This window comes from Canis lupus, chromosome 25 (assembly GCF_048164855.1).
Source record: "Canis lupus baileyi chromosome 25, mCanLup2.hap1, whole genome shotgun sequence".
Lineage (NCBI taxonomy): Eukaryota > Metazoa > Chordata > Mammalia > Carnivora > Canidae > Canis > Canis lupus.
In genome coordinates this window covers 41,858,489-41,880,178 of record NC_132862.1, presented here as the reverse complement: position 1 = coordinate 41,880,178, position 21,690 = coordinate 41,858,489, and the positions used below count along the sequence as shown (strand labels likewise).

The 21,690-nt window shown below is 56.3% G+C and overlaps 1 protein-coding gene across 11 annotated transcripts in view; it reads right to left on the bottom strand.

Annotated features, from left to right (window-relative positions):
- TSPAN11 (tetraspanin 11) overlaps nt 1-21,690 on the bottom strand; it is a 74,835-nt gene that overhangs the window by 10,849 nt on the left and 42,296 nt on the right. For 10 of the 11 annotated variants that reach the window (XR_012017829.1, XR_012017832.1, XR_012017831.1 and 7 more), the window contains exons 3-6: nt 19,737-19,928; nt 4,222-4,296; nt 3,334-3,438; nt 342-500 (exon numbers count right to left, since the gene is read on the bottom strand). Coding sequence is in view for 7 of the 11 variants with exons in the window: in XM_072799351.1 (XP_072655452.1) it covers nt 342-500; nt 3,334-3,438; nt 4,222-4,296; nt 19,737-19,928 (531 nt within the window). In the remaining 4 variants the exon portion in view is untranslated. The remainder of the gene's footprint in view (nt 1-341; nt 501-3,333; nt 3,439-4,221; nt 4,297-19,736; nt 19,929-21,690) is intronic. The other variant, XM_072799348.1, reaches the window with a different exon arrangement.

The following is a 21,690-nucleotide window of genomic DNA, read 5'->3' as shown; positions in this document are numbered from 1 at the left end:
TGTAAGGTAAGGGCAGGTTACACACGGTGGTCCAGAGGTGGGCGAGGCTGGGGCAGGAAGGGCTGCTGGGGGTGCTGCATCCACCCAGCTGAGGGCAGGCCAGAGGCTTAAAGGGCCTGGTCCAGCATTTCAATGGCCCACAGGCTTCTTGAGTGACCCAGGGCATGCCATGGTGTCCCAGGATCTCCCAGGGCTTTGTGGAGACCATTGAAGGCCAGCGAATAGGTGTTTCCTGCATCCCCCCTCCCCGCCCCTCTGCCCAAGCCTGCCTCTCGTGGGGGGCGGGGGTGCTCCTGGATGGCCAGGGCCATGGCGGAGCTCGGCTGGAGTTGGGCACTCACCTCCACCTTGTAGATGTTGGAGGGATGGACCCGCTGGCCACAGCGCACCACCACCGTCTTGCAGCAGCTGTCCGGCACCCGGCGGCCCTCGGCCTCCTGAGACAGGATGTACGCGCTGTGCTGCCAGTCGGCAGAGCTGTTACTCCCGCAGCACTTGAACTGGAAGAGAGACAGACGCTGAGGGCCAGGGGCCTGGGGCTCCTCCAGCACCTCCGTGTCTGGGCTGCAGGACTCATTATTCAAATATTAACCCATCCCCTCTTTGTTCTCCCTGTGATTTTTCCTTTGCCTATTATGGGTAGTGTGCTGGTCTCTTTGAGGCCCTTCTCTCCAGGCAGGTGCAGAAGCTGGTGAGACACCTGCTGGCTACCTTCTATCCACCCAAGTCCTGTAAGGAGATCATGCTCAGGGTTCTGAGGGCAGGGAGGGTCTGTGAGAAGATGCATGGGGAGTAGAAGCAGTTGGGTCCCTGAGGGAGTGGGGCTGTGCACCCCGGGCAGAGCCCAGGGCAGGGCCAAGACCATGTGGGAGTGTTTTCCTAGTCACCCAGGGAAGCAGGACCCCAGGGGCAGGGACCCCGCCTTGCCTCAGAGGTTCCTGGGCCCTCATTCAACCCTTTGAAGCCTCAGAGCCCTCAGACCAACAGGAACACAGAGAGCGTCCCAGAGCCCAGGACAGGCAGGTCAGTGTTGACCAGAGGGGCGGTGTCAGTGCTGGATAAGACTGGTGGGCTTCTGCTCTGCTCCAGGGCAGGACAGCTCCAGCCCGGGGCCCCGGGGATGCAACAGGACACTGCTTCTCTCTTGCCTTTCTGAGTTGAGGGACCAAGTCCCCATGTGAGCCACAGAGCCAGCTGGGTGAGGCTGTCTGTGTGGGGGTGCAGGCAGCGTGGGAGGTACGTTCAGTACAGTTAACGAGGGTGTGTTAGGCACCTACTATGTGCCAGGAGTGAAGCAGGCCCTGGCTCTTGCGTCAGCCACCTGGTTCCTGGCTTTCTGACGCTTCTCTGGAGCTTACTAGGACAGACCCGGGGAGACGTGTGTAGCTCAGAGGAAGGGGCGAGTGACTCTGTTCACGAGCCTGGAAAGGCCCCACAAGGAAGAGGAGGAGCCCTGAGAAGGCAGGCAGGACGGAACAGCACCTGGGGCTGGGAATAGCACGGTGTGTGCGAGGAGTCACGTGCGATTATACTTCTGCGTGGCCCCTGGACAGGTTACTTGCCCTCTCTGGGCTTCAGTTTTGGCACTTGTAAACGGGGCAGATGAGGGACCTCAGTCTGGTGTGTGAGGACCGTGAGAAGTTATTCTATAAAGCCTGGAGAAGAGGGCCCTGCAGGCTGAGCAGTTAGTAGGAGACACCCTCTCCTACGATGATCGTTTTGTGAGTACACGTGGGTGAGGCATGCGGGTGCCATTTGTGTCCTGGGGTGCGGCCCGCGGCCCAGATGCTGGCCCTGGCCTGAAGCCGCTGCCTCCTTGAGGCTGCTTCCTCAGGCCTAGCTGCAGGCTGGGCCTGAGGTCCCTCGTGCACCTCTGGTTCTAACTGTGGCTGGCACGTGTGATGTGGCGGCCGTGTGCCCTGGTGCCCACGGAGGCCCTGGGCAGTGGCGGACACTGGCTCCCATGGTGCCCTTCCTCATGCCGTTCCCTCGCTCCCTAGGCAAGCCCAGGACCTCCTTCCTGGCCCCCCAGGTGGCCTCCCCAGCTCTGTTCTCCACTCCGAGGGCCCTCCCAGCCTGGTGCTGGGTGCTGCTGCCGGCTCTGTGTCAGGCTCCCAGCGTGAGGCGCCGAGGGCAGGGACCAGATCCTCACTCGGGAGGCCCAACAAGCGCAGACCTAGCCTTGGACAGGGCTGCCCCACAGGGTATGTGCAGGCAAAGCGTGTGGGTGTGGATGGGTGTCCCTATGTCACGGGTGCCCTGAGCCACTGTAGCCAAGGACAAGAGACCACTCCATGCAGAGCTTACTGGGAGCTAAGCCAGTCCTGGGGAGATGGGGAGGGTGCCTCCCCCACTCAACTAAGATGCCCCTAAAGCTCAGAGCCCCACCAACCTCTGCTCTGCTTACTTGCCTGCTATTCCTGGCAAAAAAGACCAAGGCTTCAGGCCCAGGGTGGGGTCTGCAGACACAGAGCACAGGCTAAGGGTGAGGGTGGAGTGGCAGGGAGAAGGGAGACCCCAGCGCATAGGCAGAGCTTCCTCAGATTTTCAGACATGGAGCCATCAGGATCCTGGAGCCACAGTGTCCAACAGAACTTTCTACAGTGACAGAAATGCCTTTTATGTTTGCTGTCCAATTTGGCGACTAACCACGTAAGGTTATTAGGCACTGCAGTGTGGTTAGTGACTGAGGAACTGGTATTTATGTGAAACAAATTTACATAATCACACACGGCTAGTGACCACCACAGTGGCTGGTGCAGGTCTGAGGTCCACTTGCCCCTTCTCTACCTCAGGCAGGAGTGTCGGTGTCACTGGGAGAATTTGCTGAGTGTCTTCATAGACAGGAGGGACCGCCCTTCTGCCCCACGCTCACAACTGGGAAGTTCTTACAGTGGCCTAACTGAAATACCTCCACTCCTCAGGGACCGTGGCTGTCTGCACCCAGAGGAGGAAGCAGGCAGCCTTGTTGATGGAAAGAGCCCGGATCCTGGCCAGGAGATGGGCCAGTCAGCTTGCTGCCCACCGGGGCCCGGCGGGGAAAGGCATGGGGGGTGGTGCTTGGAGGAGGCAGTTGGGCGGAGCTGGGGTGGGAGAGCAGGACACAGGACGGGGAGGACAGAGCGAGGTTCAGTATGCAGTTTTCACAGTGGGGTGGACTTCTCCATATGTGACTATACTGAGTGCTCCACACGCACTACGAGGCTGCATTTTAGAGGCCAGTGCGGCTCAGAGAAGGTAAGTAACCTGTCCAGGGCTACACGGACAGAAGGATGGAGTCGGGATTTGAACCCACGTCTGCAGGGGCTTCGAGCCCATGGGGCAGGTGCTTACGTCCTGCTGGAGGCGGTCCACCGACAAGGTGATGTCCACAGCTCCGGGCTGCCTGTAGTTCTCAGCCAGGGTCCGGGTCAAGTGCTGCTTCAGTTCCTCGCTGAGCTGGAGAGCGGGGAGGGGAGGCGGCCTCAGTGGAAGCACCCAGCCTGGTCCCACGCCCCCGGCCCCTCCTAACCAAGCCAGGAGGGAGGAGTGGGAGGCTGTGCAGGAGTTCACGGGGCGGGGCGGGGGAGAGGCTGCAGAAGCCGGGGCCTGACAGGTGCCAGGCAGAGCTGAGAGGCTGGCGGGGGAGGCCCGGCTCAAAGCTGGTGGCAGGGCAAGGAGGCCGGGCACAGGGGCGCTTTTAAATCTGTTTTCATTAGATGATGAGGAAATATTAAAAATATTTACAACTGTTACCCTGCAGGCACCCATCGGTTGTACGGGTGCTGGCTTACAATAACCAAGGTATCATCTGTCTCACCCTGGTCGTGGTCTCAAGCCCCTGATTCCCAGAACCTGGTGGGAGGGCACCTGACTGGCCACTTCGTCCTTGTCTGAGGCAGGCAGGCAGGCCCCAGCCCCGGCCTTTCTCCTTGGATGCCCGCCAGCTGGACTCATCCTCTGCCTCTGCCGAGAAGGGGAGAGGGGCCGCCCCACCTCCCATGGGGCATTACCACTCCCTGACTCCCACGCCGCACACCAGCATCAACAGATGGGGTGGAGAATCGCTGGATGCGGGCCAAGACGTAGGACCCAGATGTGCCTAGGATTGTGGGGGCTGGAGAGACAAGGCCCCCCGTGTGTCAGTGCCCTAGCTCCCCCATTCCTATGCACCCCGCCCTGTGCTGGTGCCCCCGTGAGGGGTGCTGATGGGGAACGTAGCAGGAGGATGCTTGCACTCACCCTCTGGTAGTACATGTGCGCCAGGACCCCCGCCACCAGCTCAACCAGAAAGATCACCAGCAACAGGCAGAAATACTAGGAGAAAGGAGTGAAGGTGGTCACCACCAGCATCAGGCCCGGGCGGGCAGATGGCACTTCAGGACTTCTAGGCCGAGAACTACAGTCTCCCCAAAGCAGTGGGAGAGGTGGGACGACCTGCGAGGGACCCCATCACCCATACCATCTGCCTCCTCTTCCCAGCAGCTCTGGGTAGCCTCACCTTTCCTGGCTGCTGGTATGGAGTCTCCACACACCCCTTCACCTCCTGGTCTACCGTCAGTTCGTTAATCCATCCACCCGTCCAATGCTTATTAAATACCTCCTATGGGCCAGGTATCCTAAGTAAGACAGTTACTTCCCTCAGAGTTATTGGTGGGAGGGAGGGGGCACAGATAAATAAGTGATTACAATGCTGTGCTACAAATATTACAATGGGGTAAGCCCTAGAAATGATGGGTGGTCCTAGGTGGGGGAGGGCAGTCTGAGAAGGCTTCCTGGAGGAGTTGACACCTGAATGGCATCTCTGAGGATGAGCTCCCAGGTGGAGAAGGCAGGAAGCATGTGCCAGGCAGAGGGGAGAGCATGTGGGAAGCCTGGAGGGGGCAGACGGTGGTGGAGAGAGCAGAAGAGGCTGTGAGTGTCGGGGTGGCTGGCAGGAACCAAGGCTCAGGAAATTGTAAAGGCACGTGGCCTAGGAAAGGCATCGGTGTGTCTTCAAGCCCTTCATGGCCCTGCACAGGGTTCTAAACTCCTGTTGCCACCACTGCCTGGCCTCAAGGCTCGGGGCTGCTCTGCACGCTTCACAGCCTGCTGGCTGGCTTCCGGGCTGTGCTCTCTTGCTCCCACCCGGCTTTACAGTCAGGAGGCTCCGGGACACTGTTCCATCCGCAGGTCAGAGATGCAAGTCAGGCCCACGTGGCCAAGCTGGGGACAGGGAGGAAGAGAGGAAGCAGGCTACAGGCAGGGGAGAGGGAATGAGGGGGAAGGCAGTGGAGTGCTGCTGCCTCCTCTGGGGGAGCCCAGCCTCTACCCATGCTCAGTGGTTAGTGACATCTCCCAGGCACCGCCTGTCCCATCTGGCCATGGTCACTGATATCTCTGGATTGCAGGAGAGAGCTCAGCCTATGACTGAGCCCCAAAACTCCAGGGCTCATCAAATAGGGGAAGGGATGCAAGCAGGTGGGTCTGTGAATGGGAAGAAGGCGAGGGGCAGGCCAGATGGGTAGGCCGGATGGGTGGCTGTCGGGCCAGTTCAGGGGTGAGGCGAGTTCATGCAGGGGCCTTGACTGAGTATCTCCCAGAGCCCAGAAACCTGGCATTGGGCAGGACTTCAACACAGAGGGAGGAGAGGGTATTCCTATTCACGAAGAACATTCATTCCTTCCAGGGGCAAGGCTTCCTTCCAAGGTAAGTCAATACTGCCCCTAGCCCCCAGCCATTTTATTGAGCCCATGGTCTCCTGGGCTCAGCACTGGCCACCATCAGGGGTGAGGGAAGCTTTCCTGGACCTGAATGATGGCGGCAGGCCTGCCCTTCTCATCTATGGGGCCTAAGGCAAGAGTACAAATGTGAGTCCCTGGTACCCCCTTCTCCACCTGCTCCAAGCTCAGGGCCATACCAGAGAAGGCCTCTGGCCTACCTGTCCGAGCTCAGTCCATCCCCTGCCAGGATCCGCATACCCCACCCCTGCCACCACCCCTGGGGGGAGAATGTGGTGAGTTTGAGGGACACAGCCACCTTGTCACCTCTATGCGGGCTCTGGATGGAGGCTCATGCTGTCCACTAGCTCCTAGTCTAGAATGAGGAAGGGAGCTGCATGTCCCACGAGGGCATATTCCCTGGGCCTCATGGACTTCTTATGCCACAGGCGGGGTTAGAGGAAGGAGGGCCCCATGTGACCGGGGCTGTGACAGGTGTGGGATGGTGTCCAGGTGAGCCAAGGCAGGAGGCTGACAAAAAGGTCTGTGGATTGGCTCTCTCTGCTTGATGAGCCTCTGAGATGCAGGGCCTGGAAGCCCAAAGAACGGTGGTGGAACGTCAGTGGATTTGGGTTTGAGTCGGGCTCTGCTACTTCCAGGCTCTGGATGAGCAGCCACCGGTGCCTAGTGTGAATTAGGAAAACATGCTCCAAGGAGAAACTGTGGCTCAGGGAGTTGGGCGAGCTGAATTTTGATCTTCCCCAGGCTCTCTCAGGGAGGCCCTGAGTCATAGCCCCGGGATGCAGCATCCAGGGCCATACCTGTGGGATGGAGCCAGTGGATAGGAAGAATGGCACCCTTGCTGCCCTGCCCATCCCAAGGGGTTCAAAGGACCCAAAGGGAGGACACTATGCCTTACAGCGATGTGACCCGCTCCCTGCTCCTAGAGTGTGCAGGTGACAATGTGAGGTGAACCAGACTGGTCAGCCAGCAGCAGGCCTGATGGCCCGGGCCAGGCTGTGCCCCAACCGGGAGCTTCCCGGTGCCCCCGACAGCCCAGAGCAGCACTGACATCCTGCAGCTCCTCTGACTCGGCTGCCCTTCCTCCTCACCCCAAATTGCCCCCCGTACCCCCTTGACCCCAGTATTCTGGGGCCAGCTCTCTTTCTGCGCACAGGACCCTACATGCAGAGATGGCTAGTCAGTGGCTGCCAGGCTCCCTGGGTGCACCCTGTGCCCTCAGGGGTGTTGGAGGCAGGCTGAGAGAGGACGCAGGCTGCTGGAGCAAGGAGGGCAGCATGTTGCCCCTGGCCGCCTTCCATCTGTGGGCGGGGAGGGGCTCTTCTTCCCATCACTGTTGTCCCATCAGCGGGGACTGTCAGCCGGGAGTCACGCTGGATGGTAGTCATGGAGGCTTGGCAGTGTCGTGCCACTCCCCCCGGGGAAGTCACTGCCACCGCCGCTGGAAGCCGGGCTGGGAGGAGGGCCGATGGGCCGGGCGGGCTGACTTAGTACACGCCAGCCCTCGACACGCTGGGAGGCACCGAACGGCAGCCCAACCTGATGGAGTCGTCGGGGGCGAGCAGAGCGCTCCCGCCCACCTGGGAGCCCGGCTGTTCAGAGGCCTTCAGGAGGGGTGTGGGGGCCAGCGGGGGTCCTGGGGGATTGAGGGCCGCATGCCGGGGAGTGGGCAGGCCGGGTGCTGGGGGGCATGGGCCCTGGCCCCAGACAGCGGCAGCGGCGGTGGGAGGGCTGCAGGTGCGTGACTCACCTAGGCGGGGGAGGCCCTGAGTCATAGCCCCGGTGTGACGGTCCTGGGGAAGCTGGCAAAGGGTCACACACGCCGGGGTCCCCCGCCCTGAGGGTCCTGGCAGCCCTGCCTCTGGAGCAGACTGCTGGAAGCCTGGGCAATGGGGCCAGTTGGCTAGTGGGGGTCGGCCATGCAAGGCCGTGAGCTGTGACAAATGTCTCTCCCCTGCCACTCCACCTTTGCTTTACCGAGCCTCCCTGACTCCCCTCAGTCCAGCCGGATCATCCCAGCACTTCTAGAGCACAGGTTAGCTGGCTCCAAACCTGCAGAGCGCCCCAGTGCCTGCACACGGTCCCTAAACATGCGGCAGCCTTCCAGCCTCCGCCTGTTTGCCCTCAGTGACTCCCTGCCTGGAATTCCAGGGCCCGCCTGTCCTGTGTCACCCAGCTCCATCTTGGCCTCCACTAAGTCCTCCCCGGGTCTGCAGCAGGTGCTAGCCTCCCCAGCCCAAATGCCCACAGAGCTTCATCTGCCTCCAGCTTCTGCTCCTGCTCCTCGGCTAGACTCGGGCCCTAAACACTGTTCCTCCCAGGCCGGGTGAGTGACCTCACCTTGCCCCCTGCTCCAGAGGTCACCTCTGCCTCTGGTGTTATGGCCCTGTCTCCCCAGGATGACTGTGAGTTTCTGGGGAGCAGGGACCACATCTCAGGCTCTTCTGGCTCTCCCTCAGGGTCCACTATGGTGTTGGGTCCAGATGCACGCTCAGTAAATGCCGCCTGATGAAGACCCGTGAGTGCCCTTTCACCAAGAACGCCGCAAGAGACAAAGGGGACTGGCCAGTGTGTGCGGGCCCCAGGCGTGGAGGCAGGAGCTCAGTCATCGTCTGATCCATGGGTGGCTCGGAATTGTCACCATAGTTTAATTTATACCAGTGGTTCTCTACCTGGTATGACTTTGCCCCAAGAGGACATTTGGCCATATCCGGAGATGTGTTTTTATAGTCACACCTGGGGAAAGGAGGGCTCCTGGCTGGCGTCTAGTGGGGGGAGGCCAAAGATGCTTCTCAACGTCACACAGGACAGGCCTCACCGCAAAGAATGATCTGGTCACCTAAAACGTCACAGGTGCCAGACTGAGAACCCCATCTACACATTTAACCTCAGAGTCTGAGGCTGCTGCTGGGATTTGATTTGCGTATGTGCCCCTCAGCCCTAGGGGAGACATAAAGAGGAAGATCTGAGGCAGGCTGGCTAGTTCCTGGGAAGCCTGGACCTGAGCACACACAGAGGCATGAGAGCAGCGTACTCCGTACCCTCCTCCGCGGGGACCTAGTGGCAGGATGTCGCCCACTCTGACTCCAGGAGCAGTGAAGCCTCCGGGGCTCCAGTTCCTGGGCCCTTGGGCCGTGCGGCTGTTGTGGGGATGCTATGAGCCCAGGTGCATCCCGAGAGCGCCACAGCCTGTTTCCCGAAGCAGCTGCGTACCCCTGGCTTCCCCCACGTGAGCCGGGGCGGGCTGGGCGCGCAGCCTCACGGAAGCATGAAGACGGCTCTGGCGCTGCCAGCTCCGACACCCTACGTGTAATTTGGAGGCGTCCTATTCCACTGCAGGTCGGGATTTACTGGCTTCTCCTCGCCACCCGGCCGGGGCAGGCCCGCGCTCTACCACCAGGCAGCTGACGTCCTCTCTGGGGCCACCGGGATTCCTGCAGCCTAGGGGCGACGCCGTGCTTCTCCAGATGGAAAGGCATCGCGTCCCCCCGAGACACGGAGAGGGCAATGAAGCTTCCCTGGCAGAACCAGCGCCTCACGCCCCAGCGCCGCCCCAGCACGCCGTGGGGGACCTGTGACGGCGAGGCCAGGGTGTCGCCAGCTCTTGCTGGTGCCCGTGCCTCTCGTGAGCACGTCTCAGGATGGCTCCCAGCCACCCTCGGGGTGAGCACGGCGTTGGCCTCCCTATGACCGTGAGACGCGTGTATGGAGAGGTTGGTCTGAGGTCACATGGCAGGACGCGGCCGAGCCCAGCGTTTCCAGCTGCAGAGCCTGTGCGCTGGCTTGCTGTGTGCGTCACGCCCCCCAGGAGCGGCCGGGTGGGTGGCTACGGGGACCTCAGGCCCTCGGCCAGGCAGGCCAGGCGTGCTCCGGGTGGCCTCTCCCAGCGGCCTCCCCTCCTTCCTCAGGGGCCCCGCCGGGCACTCCAAACGGTAGCTTCACGCCTGTGCCGGGACTACAGCCACGGCTCTCGTGCCATGCGTGCCCCGCCACCCATTGCTTTGCTTGGCCCAGCCCCATCCTGGGTCAGAGCCCAGTGGCCTGCACAGCTGTGCGGCGCTCCCCACGGCCTGCACCTTTCGACGTGATGTCGCCTGGGCCTCGCTGCCCCGACCGTGGCTGCGTCATACGTTGTTAGCCATCAAGTCTCAGCTTAGGCCAGGCCTCCCCCAAGCCCAACCTGTGCCAGAAGTTCCTGCGCATGACCTCACAGCTGACATCCTTCTTTCGGTGCCTCTGTTGGACTCCTGGGTCTCATGTGTGTCCTGCGTCTTGTTCTGTCCTCATAGTCCCCAAGGAACCTTGGTGAACTGGACCCAGCCTGGCCCTAACTGCTCCCTGACCTCCAGTCCCACTTGCAGTTCTGTGACTGGCCAGTCCCTGCATTCAGGGCTGCCCCCAGTCCCTCCAGAAGCAACCACTGATGCTTGGTCTGATGGGGACCAGGAATGAGACTTCTATAGGAAGTTCTTGCAGCCTCTGCCTCTAGCACCCTCCGTGAGAACTATGCCACTTCAAAATCCACCAAAGGGGGCCCCAAACATAGAAGGAACCAGTTTGGAAAGCACAGAAGGGGACCCAAACATTCCTCTTCCCTCTGTACCATCTAAGTTTCTTTCTTTTTTTTTTTTCTTTACTCTTTAATGGTACAGTTTGAACTAGAAGTGAAGTTGGGTATTTTCTAAAACTAGAAATCCAAAATGAAGCTGGAACAGCACAGTACTGTCTGAACCAAACCAATACTTTCTTTAATGAGAAGCTCTGCAGGAGCTATGTGGCAATATTTCTAATGGTGACATTAAGGTGATTAATTAGAAATTGCATCTGCAGATGAGCTAATGCTGCATGAGGACAAGCTGAGCCCCAGATATGGCTTCTGGGGCAGAGCCACTGGTGCATATGAGCCCAGGCAGCTTGGCACCAGCTGGCATTCTCCCCGCAGTGTTAAGACTTTATATGACTGGACTTTTGGAACTCCTTGCTGGGCTGATTCTACCACAAAGAAGGGAACCTGCTGATGCTTTCCTCCTCGGTCCCCTCCGCTATTCTGCAGAATCAGAGACGGAAACCAAGCCACAGCTGGAAAACTGAGGAGGCGTGGTGTCCAGGCAGGTGGAGGTGGAGGCCCCAGCTCATTCTAGAGCAGTGTGGCAACAGGAGAGGAGAGGGGACTCGAGGCGCTGCCAAGGTCACGCTGCCCGGAGAAGGGCGCCGCCAGCGTGGCTGTGTGTGAGAGGGTGACAGCAGCAGGCCGCAGCAGGGCCAGGGAACTGCCAATAGGCCACACAGGAAGAGATGGAGCCCCTGTTTAAACGGCGATGACCTCAGGTGCATTAATTTCTGGCTATTAACCACTGGCCGGAGGCAGTCAGGGCTCACAGGTACGGCTGCCCAACTGTTGGTGCAGAAAAGAGAGGATGTGGGCTTGAGAGCCTCAAGCCATTCCTGTAAGGTGATGTCACTGTTGGGAGGATGAAGGTGACCTCAACCCCTCTGGGCCCCCGCCATTCAGCCCCTCCACCTGGGGGGGGGGGGGCTGCAGGCTACATACAGGATGATTGTGCGTGTTCTGGCTGACATCTGAAATTCACTCTCAGTTCCGGCCCAGGTGAGGAGACCTGGTTCAACCAGAGATGGGAAGGTGGAAGACGAGGGGAGGGAATAGGCCGGGCCTGGGGGAGGCAGGAGGCCTTTGAGGGCCACATCAAGAGAATGCCATGGAGGCTTTCCAAGGTCCAAGCCAATATGCTGGGGTCAGGAGATCACATTGTTGGGGGGGTGGGTAGCGCGCAGGAGGAGAACATAATTTGGGACTCCAAGCCAAAGACAGGTATCAAGCCAGGACTGCTACAAGTTCAGGGTTGAATGGGCTAAGACAGTGGGTCCAGAGGGGGAGGCGCCTGGCCTGCTGGCTGGCAGGATAAGGGCCAGACTCCTCTGGGCACACGTCCTGGCAACTCAGGGCAAGCTGCTGCTGGAGGCATTTGGGCACAGGAGAAATGGCTGACCGCTGCCTCCAGCTGTCCCCCGGAAGGACCCAGATGTTCCGGTTGGAGTCTTCTCCCAGGCTGTGGGGGAGATGTGGCACAGCCCATAGACCCCTGTGCAGGCGCCTGGAACATATGAGATTTGCCTGGGCCCAGGGCAGGACCAAGGATGGGACTAGTGACAGGTTGCTAGGGGTGGGAAACTTAGGATAGGGTTGGCTACAGGGAGGAAGGGAGGGTTGAGCAGGAGAAGTTCCTACCAAGCTTGGACGTACAGAACAGCGCAGAGAGGTCAGAAGCTCTGGCCAAATGGAAACAGGAATTCAAACCACCCACAGGGCTCTTGATCCTTTGCCACAGGTGTCTTCTCATTAGACTCCAAGCTGAGAACTGGGCTTTAGGCCCCCTCGTGTCTTCTCTTCTCATCCTGCTTTGTGCCCAGTAAAGCAGGAAATTCTGGGAATGTGCTAGAAATGTTTGCTGAGGTCAATGGCAGCCCTATCAATGGAACGTGGAGAATGAATTGCAAAAAATTGTAGGAGAGGAAGTGGTGGAAATTAGGTGGCTGTAAAACCCACCCCATATGGAAAAGCTCTGCAACAGGCAGGCAGTGATATTTTTATCCGCTGCATCTTGAGATAGGTGGATCTTGAAGCCAGGATGGTGCTGGTCAGAGAAGAGTGATGTCACACAAGGTGCCCTGGTCTAGGGGTCTGGGTCCAGCTTGCCTCTATAACAAGATGCTGTGTGACCCTGGGCAAATCACTCACCCTCTCTGAGCCTTCTGCATAAAATGTGGGGCTCAGATGGGAAAAACACCTTGGTGCTGCGGCGTCATCAATCCATGCCATGTACGGACTTTGCCTCCTCTGTCCTGGCCTCTTGCTTCCCGCAGGGACAACTAGAGGAACACCCCCGGCGTCTCTTCTCCTTGCTCACTGCTTGTCCTATCTGGTGAGTGGGCCTTCCTCCTTCACCTCGGGACCAGCCTGCCCTCAGGATGCCAAATTTTCTTCTCTCCTGCATGCAGTGAGTTTAGTGGGGGCAGTTCGTAGAAAAGCATGTGAACCTCTTTCAACCAGAGCTGATGGAGGTGCTAAGGCTTCTGGCTGCAGAGAGAAAGCCACATACTCCAACCAGCTTTGCTAGTAATGACGGTGACCTTTTGCTGCCATCTCTCTGTCTCCTGGGTCTTATTTTTCAATTGATTGTAAATGCCCCTTAAAACCTCAGCATGATGTGTGGGAGACGGAGTAGGGCACGACATGTCAATACGGAGGCACCAACTTCAAAGCCAGGACCAGGACATGGCATGAGACGAGCGCATCCAGACAGCTGTCCAGCCACCACTACTGTCCCAGGCCAAGGGGCGTGGGGAGGCCTGCGGCCGCTGCCACAATGGGAATGAGGTGTGGATCAGACGCAGCTCATCGATGGGGCGGGGGGGTCCTGCTCTCTGCCTCCCCCAGGGCTCTTGGCAGGGCATGAACCTCTTCAGAGCTGGACAGTACACACTGTCCATCAGGCCTCACTAGCTATGGGGCCTTAGGGAAGATTTTTCCCCTTGGGATCAGTTTCCCCTAGCTGCCAGCTCACTTCCAGGCCACCCTTGCTAGGTGTCTGCTTGTGGAGTAAGATCCATTTGAACACTGGTGGGAGGGACACATCACCGGAAAGGCAGAAACATCTGCATGTACAGAAAGGCTTGCAAGGGGGTTGTGAGGGGCTACCTGGGGCTCAGATCTCCTGCAACCCCAGTCATCAGGGCCTGGACTAGGCTTCAGTAGGTGAGAGGGATGCTAGCATGTCTCCTTCCTGTTACATGGCTAAACTCACAATCTGCTAAGGAAGAGTAAGGAACCGAATGGTGGGGAGGAGTCATCCAGAGTTAAGCAAACTCTTGCATTTGGGATATAAATAGATGATGTTTAGCAACCATCCCCTGTGCCCCCCCCTCCCCGGCAACACAGACACACGTGTGCACCTGCACTGTCTCTAAGCCTCCCCGGCCAGCCCTACTCTGAGTGAGACTTGCTTGGGCCCCAGCTGGGGCAGGGTTGGGGGATGGGGGATACAGAGAGCCACCATGATGGGGTGATCATCTATCCACACATAACTGAGTTGAACTTTCTCCCACTAGGCCAGCACATTTTCTTTGGTGCATTAACAGAGCTGCTTTCTGCCACACTGCCTGTATCCTCAAGCTTGCCCTTCACTTTTAAGTGGATCAGGGCACAGGCAGCTGCTAACTGATCCCAAGTTCTCCACATGCTTCACTTTTCACCTGGAATGCAAACCCTGAGGTCCTGAATCGCAAGATAGGTGAAAGCCCATTCCCTGTGTTGCAAGCATCCCAAAGGGAGGTGCAAAGCTAGCCTGGGGCAGCAGAGAAGGCCCTGGAGCAAAACTCAGGTATTGACTGGGCATCTACGTGACCTTAGGCAAGTCTCTGACTCTCTTTGAAGGACCTCGGCAGGCCCTGCTGGGAGAGGCAGGGTACAGGCTGGCTGAATGGGTCTTTGAGGAGCCCTTGCCTCCGGACTCTGAGGGTATTCTGCATCCTACTTCCTTGTGAGGAGCCTCGGCGAGAGTCATCCCGTCCATTTCCCTGCCTCTACTGCACCAGGAGAGGAGGTTCAGATCAACCATACAGGACCAGGAGAGGCTATCCTGCTCTGATGCAGAGGACAGCCTTGGCTGTAGGATCCATTCTTTTGAAGGCTGTGGGCAGCTGACTCAAAGGTCAAAGTGCTACCAACCAGATGAGGCTATGACCACCTCAGCTGGATGGCTGATGGAATGCTGACAAAGTAATGTGAGCCTGACAAATGAGCAATGGGGAGACACAGTCAACCTCCCCTCTGCTCCCCGGGCACCAGGATCCTTCCTCCATTATCAGCTTCTATCAAGGAAGTGGTCCTGCCCAAGCTGTGGGGACCCTGGGAGTAATGGCCCTAAGAATAACTCCATTTATTTAGGTTCCTCCTCAAAGGAGCTTGGTCATGGTGATGGTGATGTAAATGATAATTATAGCCACATTTTATGATCTTTATATAATGTGGTGACTCGTTTCCTAAGCCTTAGAATACTCCCTCGTTCTCTTCATACCTTAACCCCTAGATAAACATAGGGATCCCAAGGTGGCCAGAAGTGGCTGAGTGACTTTCCTGAGTCCCAGAGTAAGTTGGGCAAGCTTACTACAACTTGCTTTTCTTTCTTTCTTTCTTTCTTTCTTTCTTTCTTTCTTTCTTTCTTTCTTTCTTTTTTTTTTTTTTTAGATTTCATTTATTTATTTATTTATTCATGAGAGACAGAGAGAGAGAGAGAGAGGCAGAGACACAGGTAGAGGGAGAAGCAGGCTCCATGGAGGGAGCCTGATGTGGGACTCAATCCCGGGTCTCCAGGATCAGGCCCTGGGCTGAAAGCAGCGCTAAACCGCTCAGCCACCTGGGCTGCCCCTACAACTTGCTTTTGAACCACAGTCCTTGATTCTAGATCTCATTGCCCTGGCTAACCAACTGTGAATATACTTGATGGAAGTGTTGCAGTCTGGGGTCTCATATTCAGAAATCGGTTCTAGCACTTCTTACACTTTAATCCATCCCCTAAATATAAAAGAGCCCCTGACAAGGACCCAGTTTAGCCTGAACTATTCATCATAATCTTCATTTGGCTTAAAATATAAAAGTTTTCAGAGCCCGTATTCAAAAATCTAAAAATATCCCTTTCTTTTGATCAGGGTGGTGTCTGTCCTGGTCACCGGCCTTAGGCTTAGATGGCCTGAATTATCTGGCTCCCTCATGCAGCCTTCGCTAAGACAGGAGATCTGGTGTAAATAATTTAAACCCCATTCCCTTTCCCCTGTGCAGATTTCCTACACCGCGCCGGGCGGCATTTCAACACCAGCAAAGATGTGCTATTCCTGTCTCTGATGAACGCTTCCTTCTTAGGAAAGTGACTTTAGGGGCTGCAGAGGTGCTAGGAGGAGGGGCTCGGACCAGGGCAGATGTGGTGCCATGTGAGCTGGACCGTCTCACTCCGGGTCCTTCTCAGGGAACATCTGATGTCCGGCCTTGCCCTCTGCCTGGTCCAAGCTGGATCCACATCACTCAGATGCCTGGTCTTTCATCTTTCCCTTTTCTCTTTGGGGACCACTTTGTGCAGAGCCAGACTCACTGCATTTCTCCTTTGGAGTTTCCTGCAGCCCTTTAGCTGATGAAAGATTTCAAAAGGAAGTTAGACGAGGAGGGGGAAAGCATGAAATGAGAGCAGCAAGGAGCCTCCAGGAACCACAGAACACTTTCAAACTGCCTGAACGGCATCACTTGTATCTGAACAGGAGCGTGAGTTTAAAAGTTCCTACTTGTCCTAGCCACCTTCTTGGTTAAACAGTCAAGTGCTCAATGATTCAGGGGCTGACAGGCCAGGATGTGGGTCTCTCAGAACCGCTGCTTCACTTGTGTTCTGTCCTTGGGACGGTTCTGTCTGGTTCTTTCAGAGGGGGCAGGGACAAGCAAAGGGAGAAGATTCCAGGCTTCAAGGTTTGCTGTCTGCTAGCCTGCTGCCCCTGGACTGGTGGCTGTGCATGAGCACTTTTTCCTGCCCTCACTTTCAAGCTGGTGATGTGTCTGGTCAGTGATGCTGGGCCACAGAGGTCAGAGGCATGGGATCAGTTCTGTTGGGATGGAAGAGAGAGCAGACCACGGGCTGGGGGATGTCAGGCAGGGCTGAGAAGAAGGAGGGCGTCTAGCCCTAGCCCATCCAGCAGCCCATCCACCATCCATCCTGGTGCCCGAGCTCTGCCTCAAGGTCCAAGGGGATGAGGAAACCTCTAGTTTGTTGACCCTCCAAAGGGCGAGCTGAGAGGTAGATGTGCACCGTCCTGCAGCCAAGCCCGAGGCCCTGGCCTTCCAGAAGTCCTCACATCTTCCCTGCACAGCTCTGGGTATGGAGTTTGGTCCTCCCCAGGCCGGTTGTGGCTGGATGCTGGAGACATCAGCTTTCTTAATGGCAGGGGCTGGAGGGCGGCAGACCTTGCTAATGGATGGTATAGGATGGGAGTGAAGAGGTGGCCGTGATGGGTGGCTCACAGAGCAGAATGCTGCCAGTTACCAACCCTTGGGCTTTCCTAGTGGTCTTTGAGCTCTTATGAGTAGACTGGTCTCCAAAGAGGCCGATAATGCTGAGCATCCCTCATTAATGCCCAGGTGACCCACACTTGCCAGTCCAATGTCTTTGGACTGGGACCTCTGGATGGAGTGCTGGACCTGATGGCCCTCAAGCTCCCTTCTACATGGTCATGCTCTGACACACTCTGTTATTTCCTTTTTTTTTTTTTCACTCTGTTATTTCCATATACTATAATGAAAGCAAGGAACTGCTAGGCCTCCCCACAATTCCTCCTCCCCCATCGCCCCCTTGTCTCCTGCTCTAGTATTCCAGCTGGGTTCCATAGGGAGCTCCCTCTTGTACCCACCCTGACCTCTGAAAGCAGCTGCTCTGTGCTGACATCCACAGATACGGAGTCCATGTCCCTCCACCCACATTAGCCCACTCGGCGTCCCATCCCTCTGCCTCCCACCCTGCCTGGCCTCCCTATGATGTGTATTCTTATTGGCAATTCTAACAGACTGGACTTCACAGCTCTAGCACTTACTTTCTCCACATCTCCCAGGCCAGCTTGCTCATCTGCAGGGTGAATGATGCCTTTGAGGCAGGCTAGCCAGGGGGACGTGAGCAATGGCCTGGGAGACAGACCTAGCTGCTCACTAGCAGTATGGCCTCTGGCAAATTGCTTAACCTATTTGCGGCCTTCCTCACTTAAAATGCACACCATGAAAGTAAACACCTCACAGGGCTGGGTGAGGGTTAACTGAGCTAAATGCAGTGTTTAGAACAGTGCTCGGTGCAGAGTTCACAAAGATTATGACTTTGCAGGGCTGCTGTTGTAAGGGCAGAGGGAGGTGGCTCTCAATGAGCAGCACCCATTCATGTTAGAATTGCACCCTGGGTGGACAGCAGGGCGCTGTTTCCCAAGGCTGAGGAAGTGATGTGGGACCTTTAGGGGGGACCATTAGAGTGAAGATGGCTTTAAGTGAGAAGGAAGGTTGCCAAGTGAGGGCCTTCCTTCCTGGGCTGCAAAGGTGAGTCCTTACTCTTCCTTGTGGAAGGAAGGGGCAGCTGGTGATCACAGGGCTCGGTGTGGGCCAGAGGGCTCAGCCTGAAGCCTTAGGCCAAGCCGAAGGCCCCATGTCCTAAAGGGTCAGTGCTGAGCAGAAGAGAGGTAGATCCACAGAGAAGGTAGGGAATAGGATCTCTCTGGGCCCAGTAGCCCCCAGTTCCTGTAAGGGCTGGACTTTCTCCCCAGGCCATATAGCACAGGCCCACTCATGGAGTCATGCCCCGTGTCTTCATTCAGCTAATGCTGATCAGATCAGGGATGTCCAGCAGGCTTGCAAGGACTCATGCCAGGCCACGTGAGGGAGGGCTGGTAGGTGCGGGGCCAGCTCAGGGCACACCTGTCCCAGTGCTGTTAGGACCGCTCACGTCAAAGCCCATGCTCTAGTGGCTGGTCCCCTGTGGGACTTTGCCCTGCTGGTGGGCCACCATCCATGTGACCTGCACCTTGGCCCTGGGCTATCCCTCAGAGCAGAATTAAACAATTTTTCCAGGCAGGGGAGAGCCATCCTGCCGAGCCTATGCACAGGTGCTTTTGTATCCTCAGCTAAATAACTAGGTCACCACTGATGCGAGAGTCTTCAGGGGACAGCTCCTCTGCTGCCTCCTGCTCCCTTGGTTGGATGTATAAGGGTACAGGGAAGCAGGGTGGAGAGAGCACAGCCTTCAAGGCTTCTTCCTGTGACCTGATTCCATTCAGGCTCAACCTGATTTCTCATCGAGACTCGGGCTGGTTCTGGCCCTTCCCTGCTAAGTCCATGTGTTCTGTGGCCTCCCTTGCTCCCCCCAGAGGAGGCTTGGCCCTCGGGAGGAGATTAAAATGGGAGAGATGCCACCCAGGCACCAGGGAGCCTGCCCAAGCAAAGGGTGCAGAGAAGCAAGGAGGTGGGTTTGGCTTCTGCCCCTGCCCATCCCACCTTGGCTTCTTTTCCTGACACGATGAGCTGGCTGTGGATGGACAGTCTTCCCAGCTTCAAGGAGACTGTCCTGCCCACAATGTCACCCATGAAATTCTCTTGCCCAAATAATTGAACCTGTGTTTGATCACACTTCTAAATTCAACTGCCAGGAGAACACTTTAAATGATGTCCTAAGGATACAATCAGAAAATCAGAGTGGGAGAAACCATAGAAGAGATGACCTGGTTCCTTCCAACAAATAAACTGCAAACAAGATGAAAGAGAGAGAGAGAGAAAGAGAGAGAGAAGGGTAGTGGAGCTGAGAGACTGAAAGAGACTCAGGAGACAAACTGCCCAATCTTAATACATGGACCTAATTTAGGTTTCAATTCAAACAAACTGAAAAACAGAAAGAACAGTTTATGGGTCATTTGGGGAAACCTGAAACTGCCTGGCTATTTCATGGTACTAAGGGATGACTGGTAATTGTTTTTGGGTGTGATCATGGTGTTGTCATGATTTCTAAAGAAGGACTCTTCAGTTCTAGGGGGGCTCACTGAAATATTACAAACCACACGCTGTCTGGGAGCCAAGGGGAGGGAGGCAGGAAGTAGGGAGGGAACAAAGTTGTTGAGTCTGAGTGATGGGACAGGCGGCTTCACTATCACGTTCATTTCTGTCTATCTTTGAAAAGCACTGTGAAAACATCCAGAAGGAAGAGGAGGAGGAGGGAAGTGGAAAGGTAGGGTGGAATGGAAGATGAAGGAGCAGCAGGTGCCACCAGGACTGGAGTAGGTGCTAAGGACCTGGAGACTGTGGCCAACAGCAGTCTCGAGGGCGACTGTCCCTCTCTGGCTTTCCCCAGGCCTCCTTGCAGGGGCCTCCACCGCGTGCTGGGGGCTCTCAGGACAGGAGCCCAATGCGGGGGGGGGGGCAGGGTGTGGGCTGGGGGCTCCGGCAGGCAGGGCACTCACCGTGGAGAGGCAGCTCCTATCCTCCCGGATGATGGCGCCGAAGCCCAGGAAGCCGGTCACCATGACAAGAGCCCCCGCGAAGATGAGGATGTAGGCGGATGCAGCGAAGGTGCTGGAGGCCAGGATGCTGAGGTAGCCGCTCTTCTCCACCAGGGTCCAGACGCCCACGGCCAGGACGGTGGCCCCGCCCACCTGCGGGAAAGCCTGGGTCAGGGCAGGAATCCTCGGCTTCCACGGCGCGGCGCGGGCTGGACCTGCTGTGCCGCTCACTCTGCTTTTAAAATTTGTTTTCTTCGAAGTGCTTTTTATTTCCTTCTAGATTTTATTTATTTATTCATGAGAGACACACAGAGAGAGGCAGAGACACAGGCAGAGGGAGAAGCAGGCTCCCTCTTCCAAGTCCCAATGTGGGACTTGATCCCAGGATCTGAGCCAAAGGCAGATGCTCAACCACTGAGCCACCCAGGTGCCCCTGGAAGTCCTCAGCACCTCCAGCAGGTAAGAGAGACAGGTTGAAGAACGTCACACAGCTGCGCCACTCCAAACAGAACAGGAGAGGCTAATGTGCCACATTTCTTCAATTCCACAATGCACATCTCTCCCCAGCCCCATTTGAACATCTCTATAAATGAGATGCATCTCATGATTAATGGCATCTTATGATGATAGTCGGCTGCGCTTTTTCTTAGTGGTATAGCAAACAATGGCATATCTCACAACTGGTGGCATCCTAGATTCAGTGAAATTCTGGACTACAATAGGTTTTGAAATTCCCTGTGAGCGTACATTCTCTTCGGCCCATACAGTGTCCATGACCAGGGAGGGAGTTCCTGAGTTTGGCTCAATGGAACTGTGTCAAGAGAGGGTTTCCAGCAAAAGAACCTGCTCATATTCTTTCTGACCCCCACCCCCGCCGCCACGATATGACTGAAAGGCTGGGGTGAGGGTCCCAACTTCACCTAGCTAGCCGTGTGGCCTAAACATAGTCAGTTTCTTCATATCCCAAATAAGGGGCTGTATCAGACTAGTGATTCCCCGCCTAGAGCCATCAAGGCCAACTCTGATTACTTTTTCCTGTGGATCTCATATTTTGAAGGCTTTTGCCTTCCAAATACAGTGAATTAATTAAGTAATAATTCATTTCTCATTTTTTATTAATCAAAGGCACATGGGAGCACCGGAAGAGATTCTGAGCAGCATGAAACAGTCAATGTGACCATTTTGCATTGATCTTTTAAGAGGTGGTCTCTTTATAGAAATACACACATTATCCATTATCTGTCAGGTATGTCAATCCCACAGGCTGAGAATCAAATTCAGGATCCTCCATCTGGTCATGTGTGGGCTTGACTGGGGATGCTTTATCTGTTGCGGGACATGGAACCCACTGAAAATCTGATAAAAAGCTTTGGACACTTTGGCCAGAGAAATGGTAAGCCACATAAAATAATGTGTTCAGGTTTGGGATTTGAAGTCTAATCTTGTAGCACACAACAAGCCCTGGTGTAGACAGGTCTCTAAGGCTTCCTTCACTTGGGCACCCAGAGAAAGTGGCATTTCTCACCCAGACTGCACAGTCACCTGGAAGTACAGGTGACAAAATCCAATCACACCTGGAATCTCTGGGAGTGGGATCCAGGTGTGAATATTTTATTATATTCCCAGGTACCTCTGAGGAGAACCACGGCGTGGGTTCCATATTTAATGGAGGGTCACAGTGTCCTGTCCCTTTCCCCCAGGAGGCAGCACTGTGCTGAATCTCACAGAAGATGCTACTTCCTGGAAGATTCTGGGGCCTGTCCTAGGCGTCCCTACCTGGATAGCTCTGGACATTTGTTCAGGACTTGAACTCCATCCTTTTTCCTGTCTGTATTAGGGTGTTTGCTTTGGTAGGAGCTTTTAGGTTGAAGGTGGGGTAATGAGGAGCAGAGTTTCCAGTCTAAAGGGATGAAAA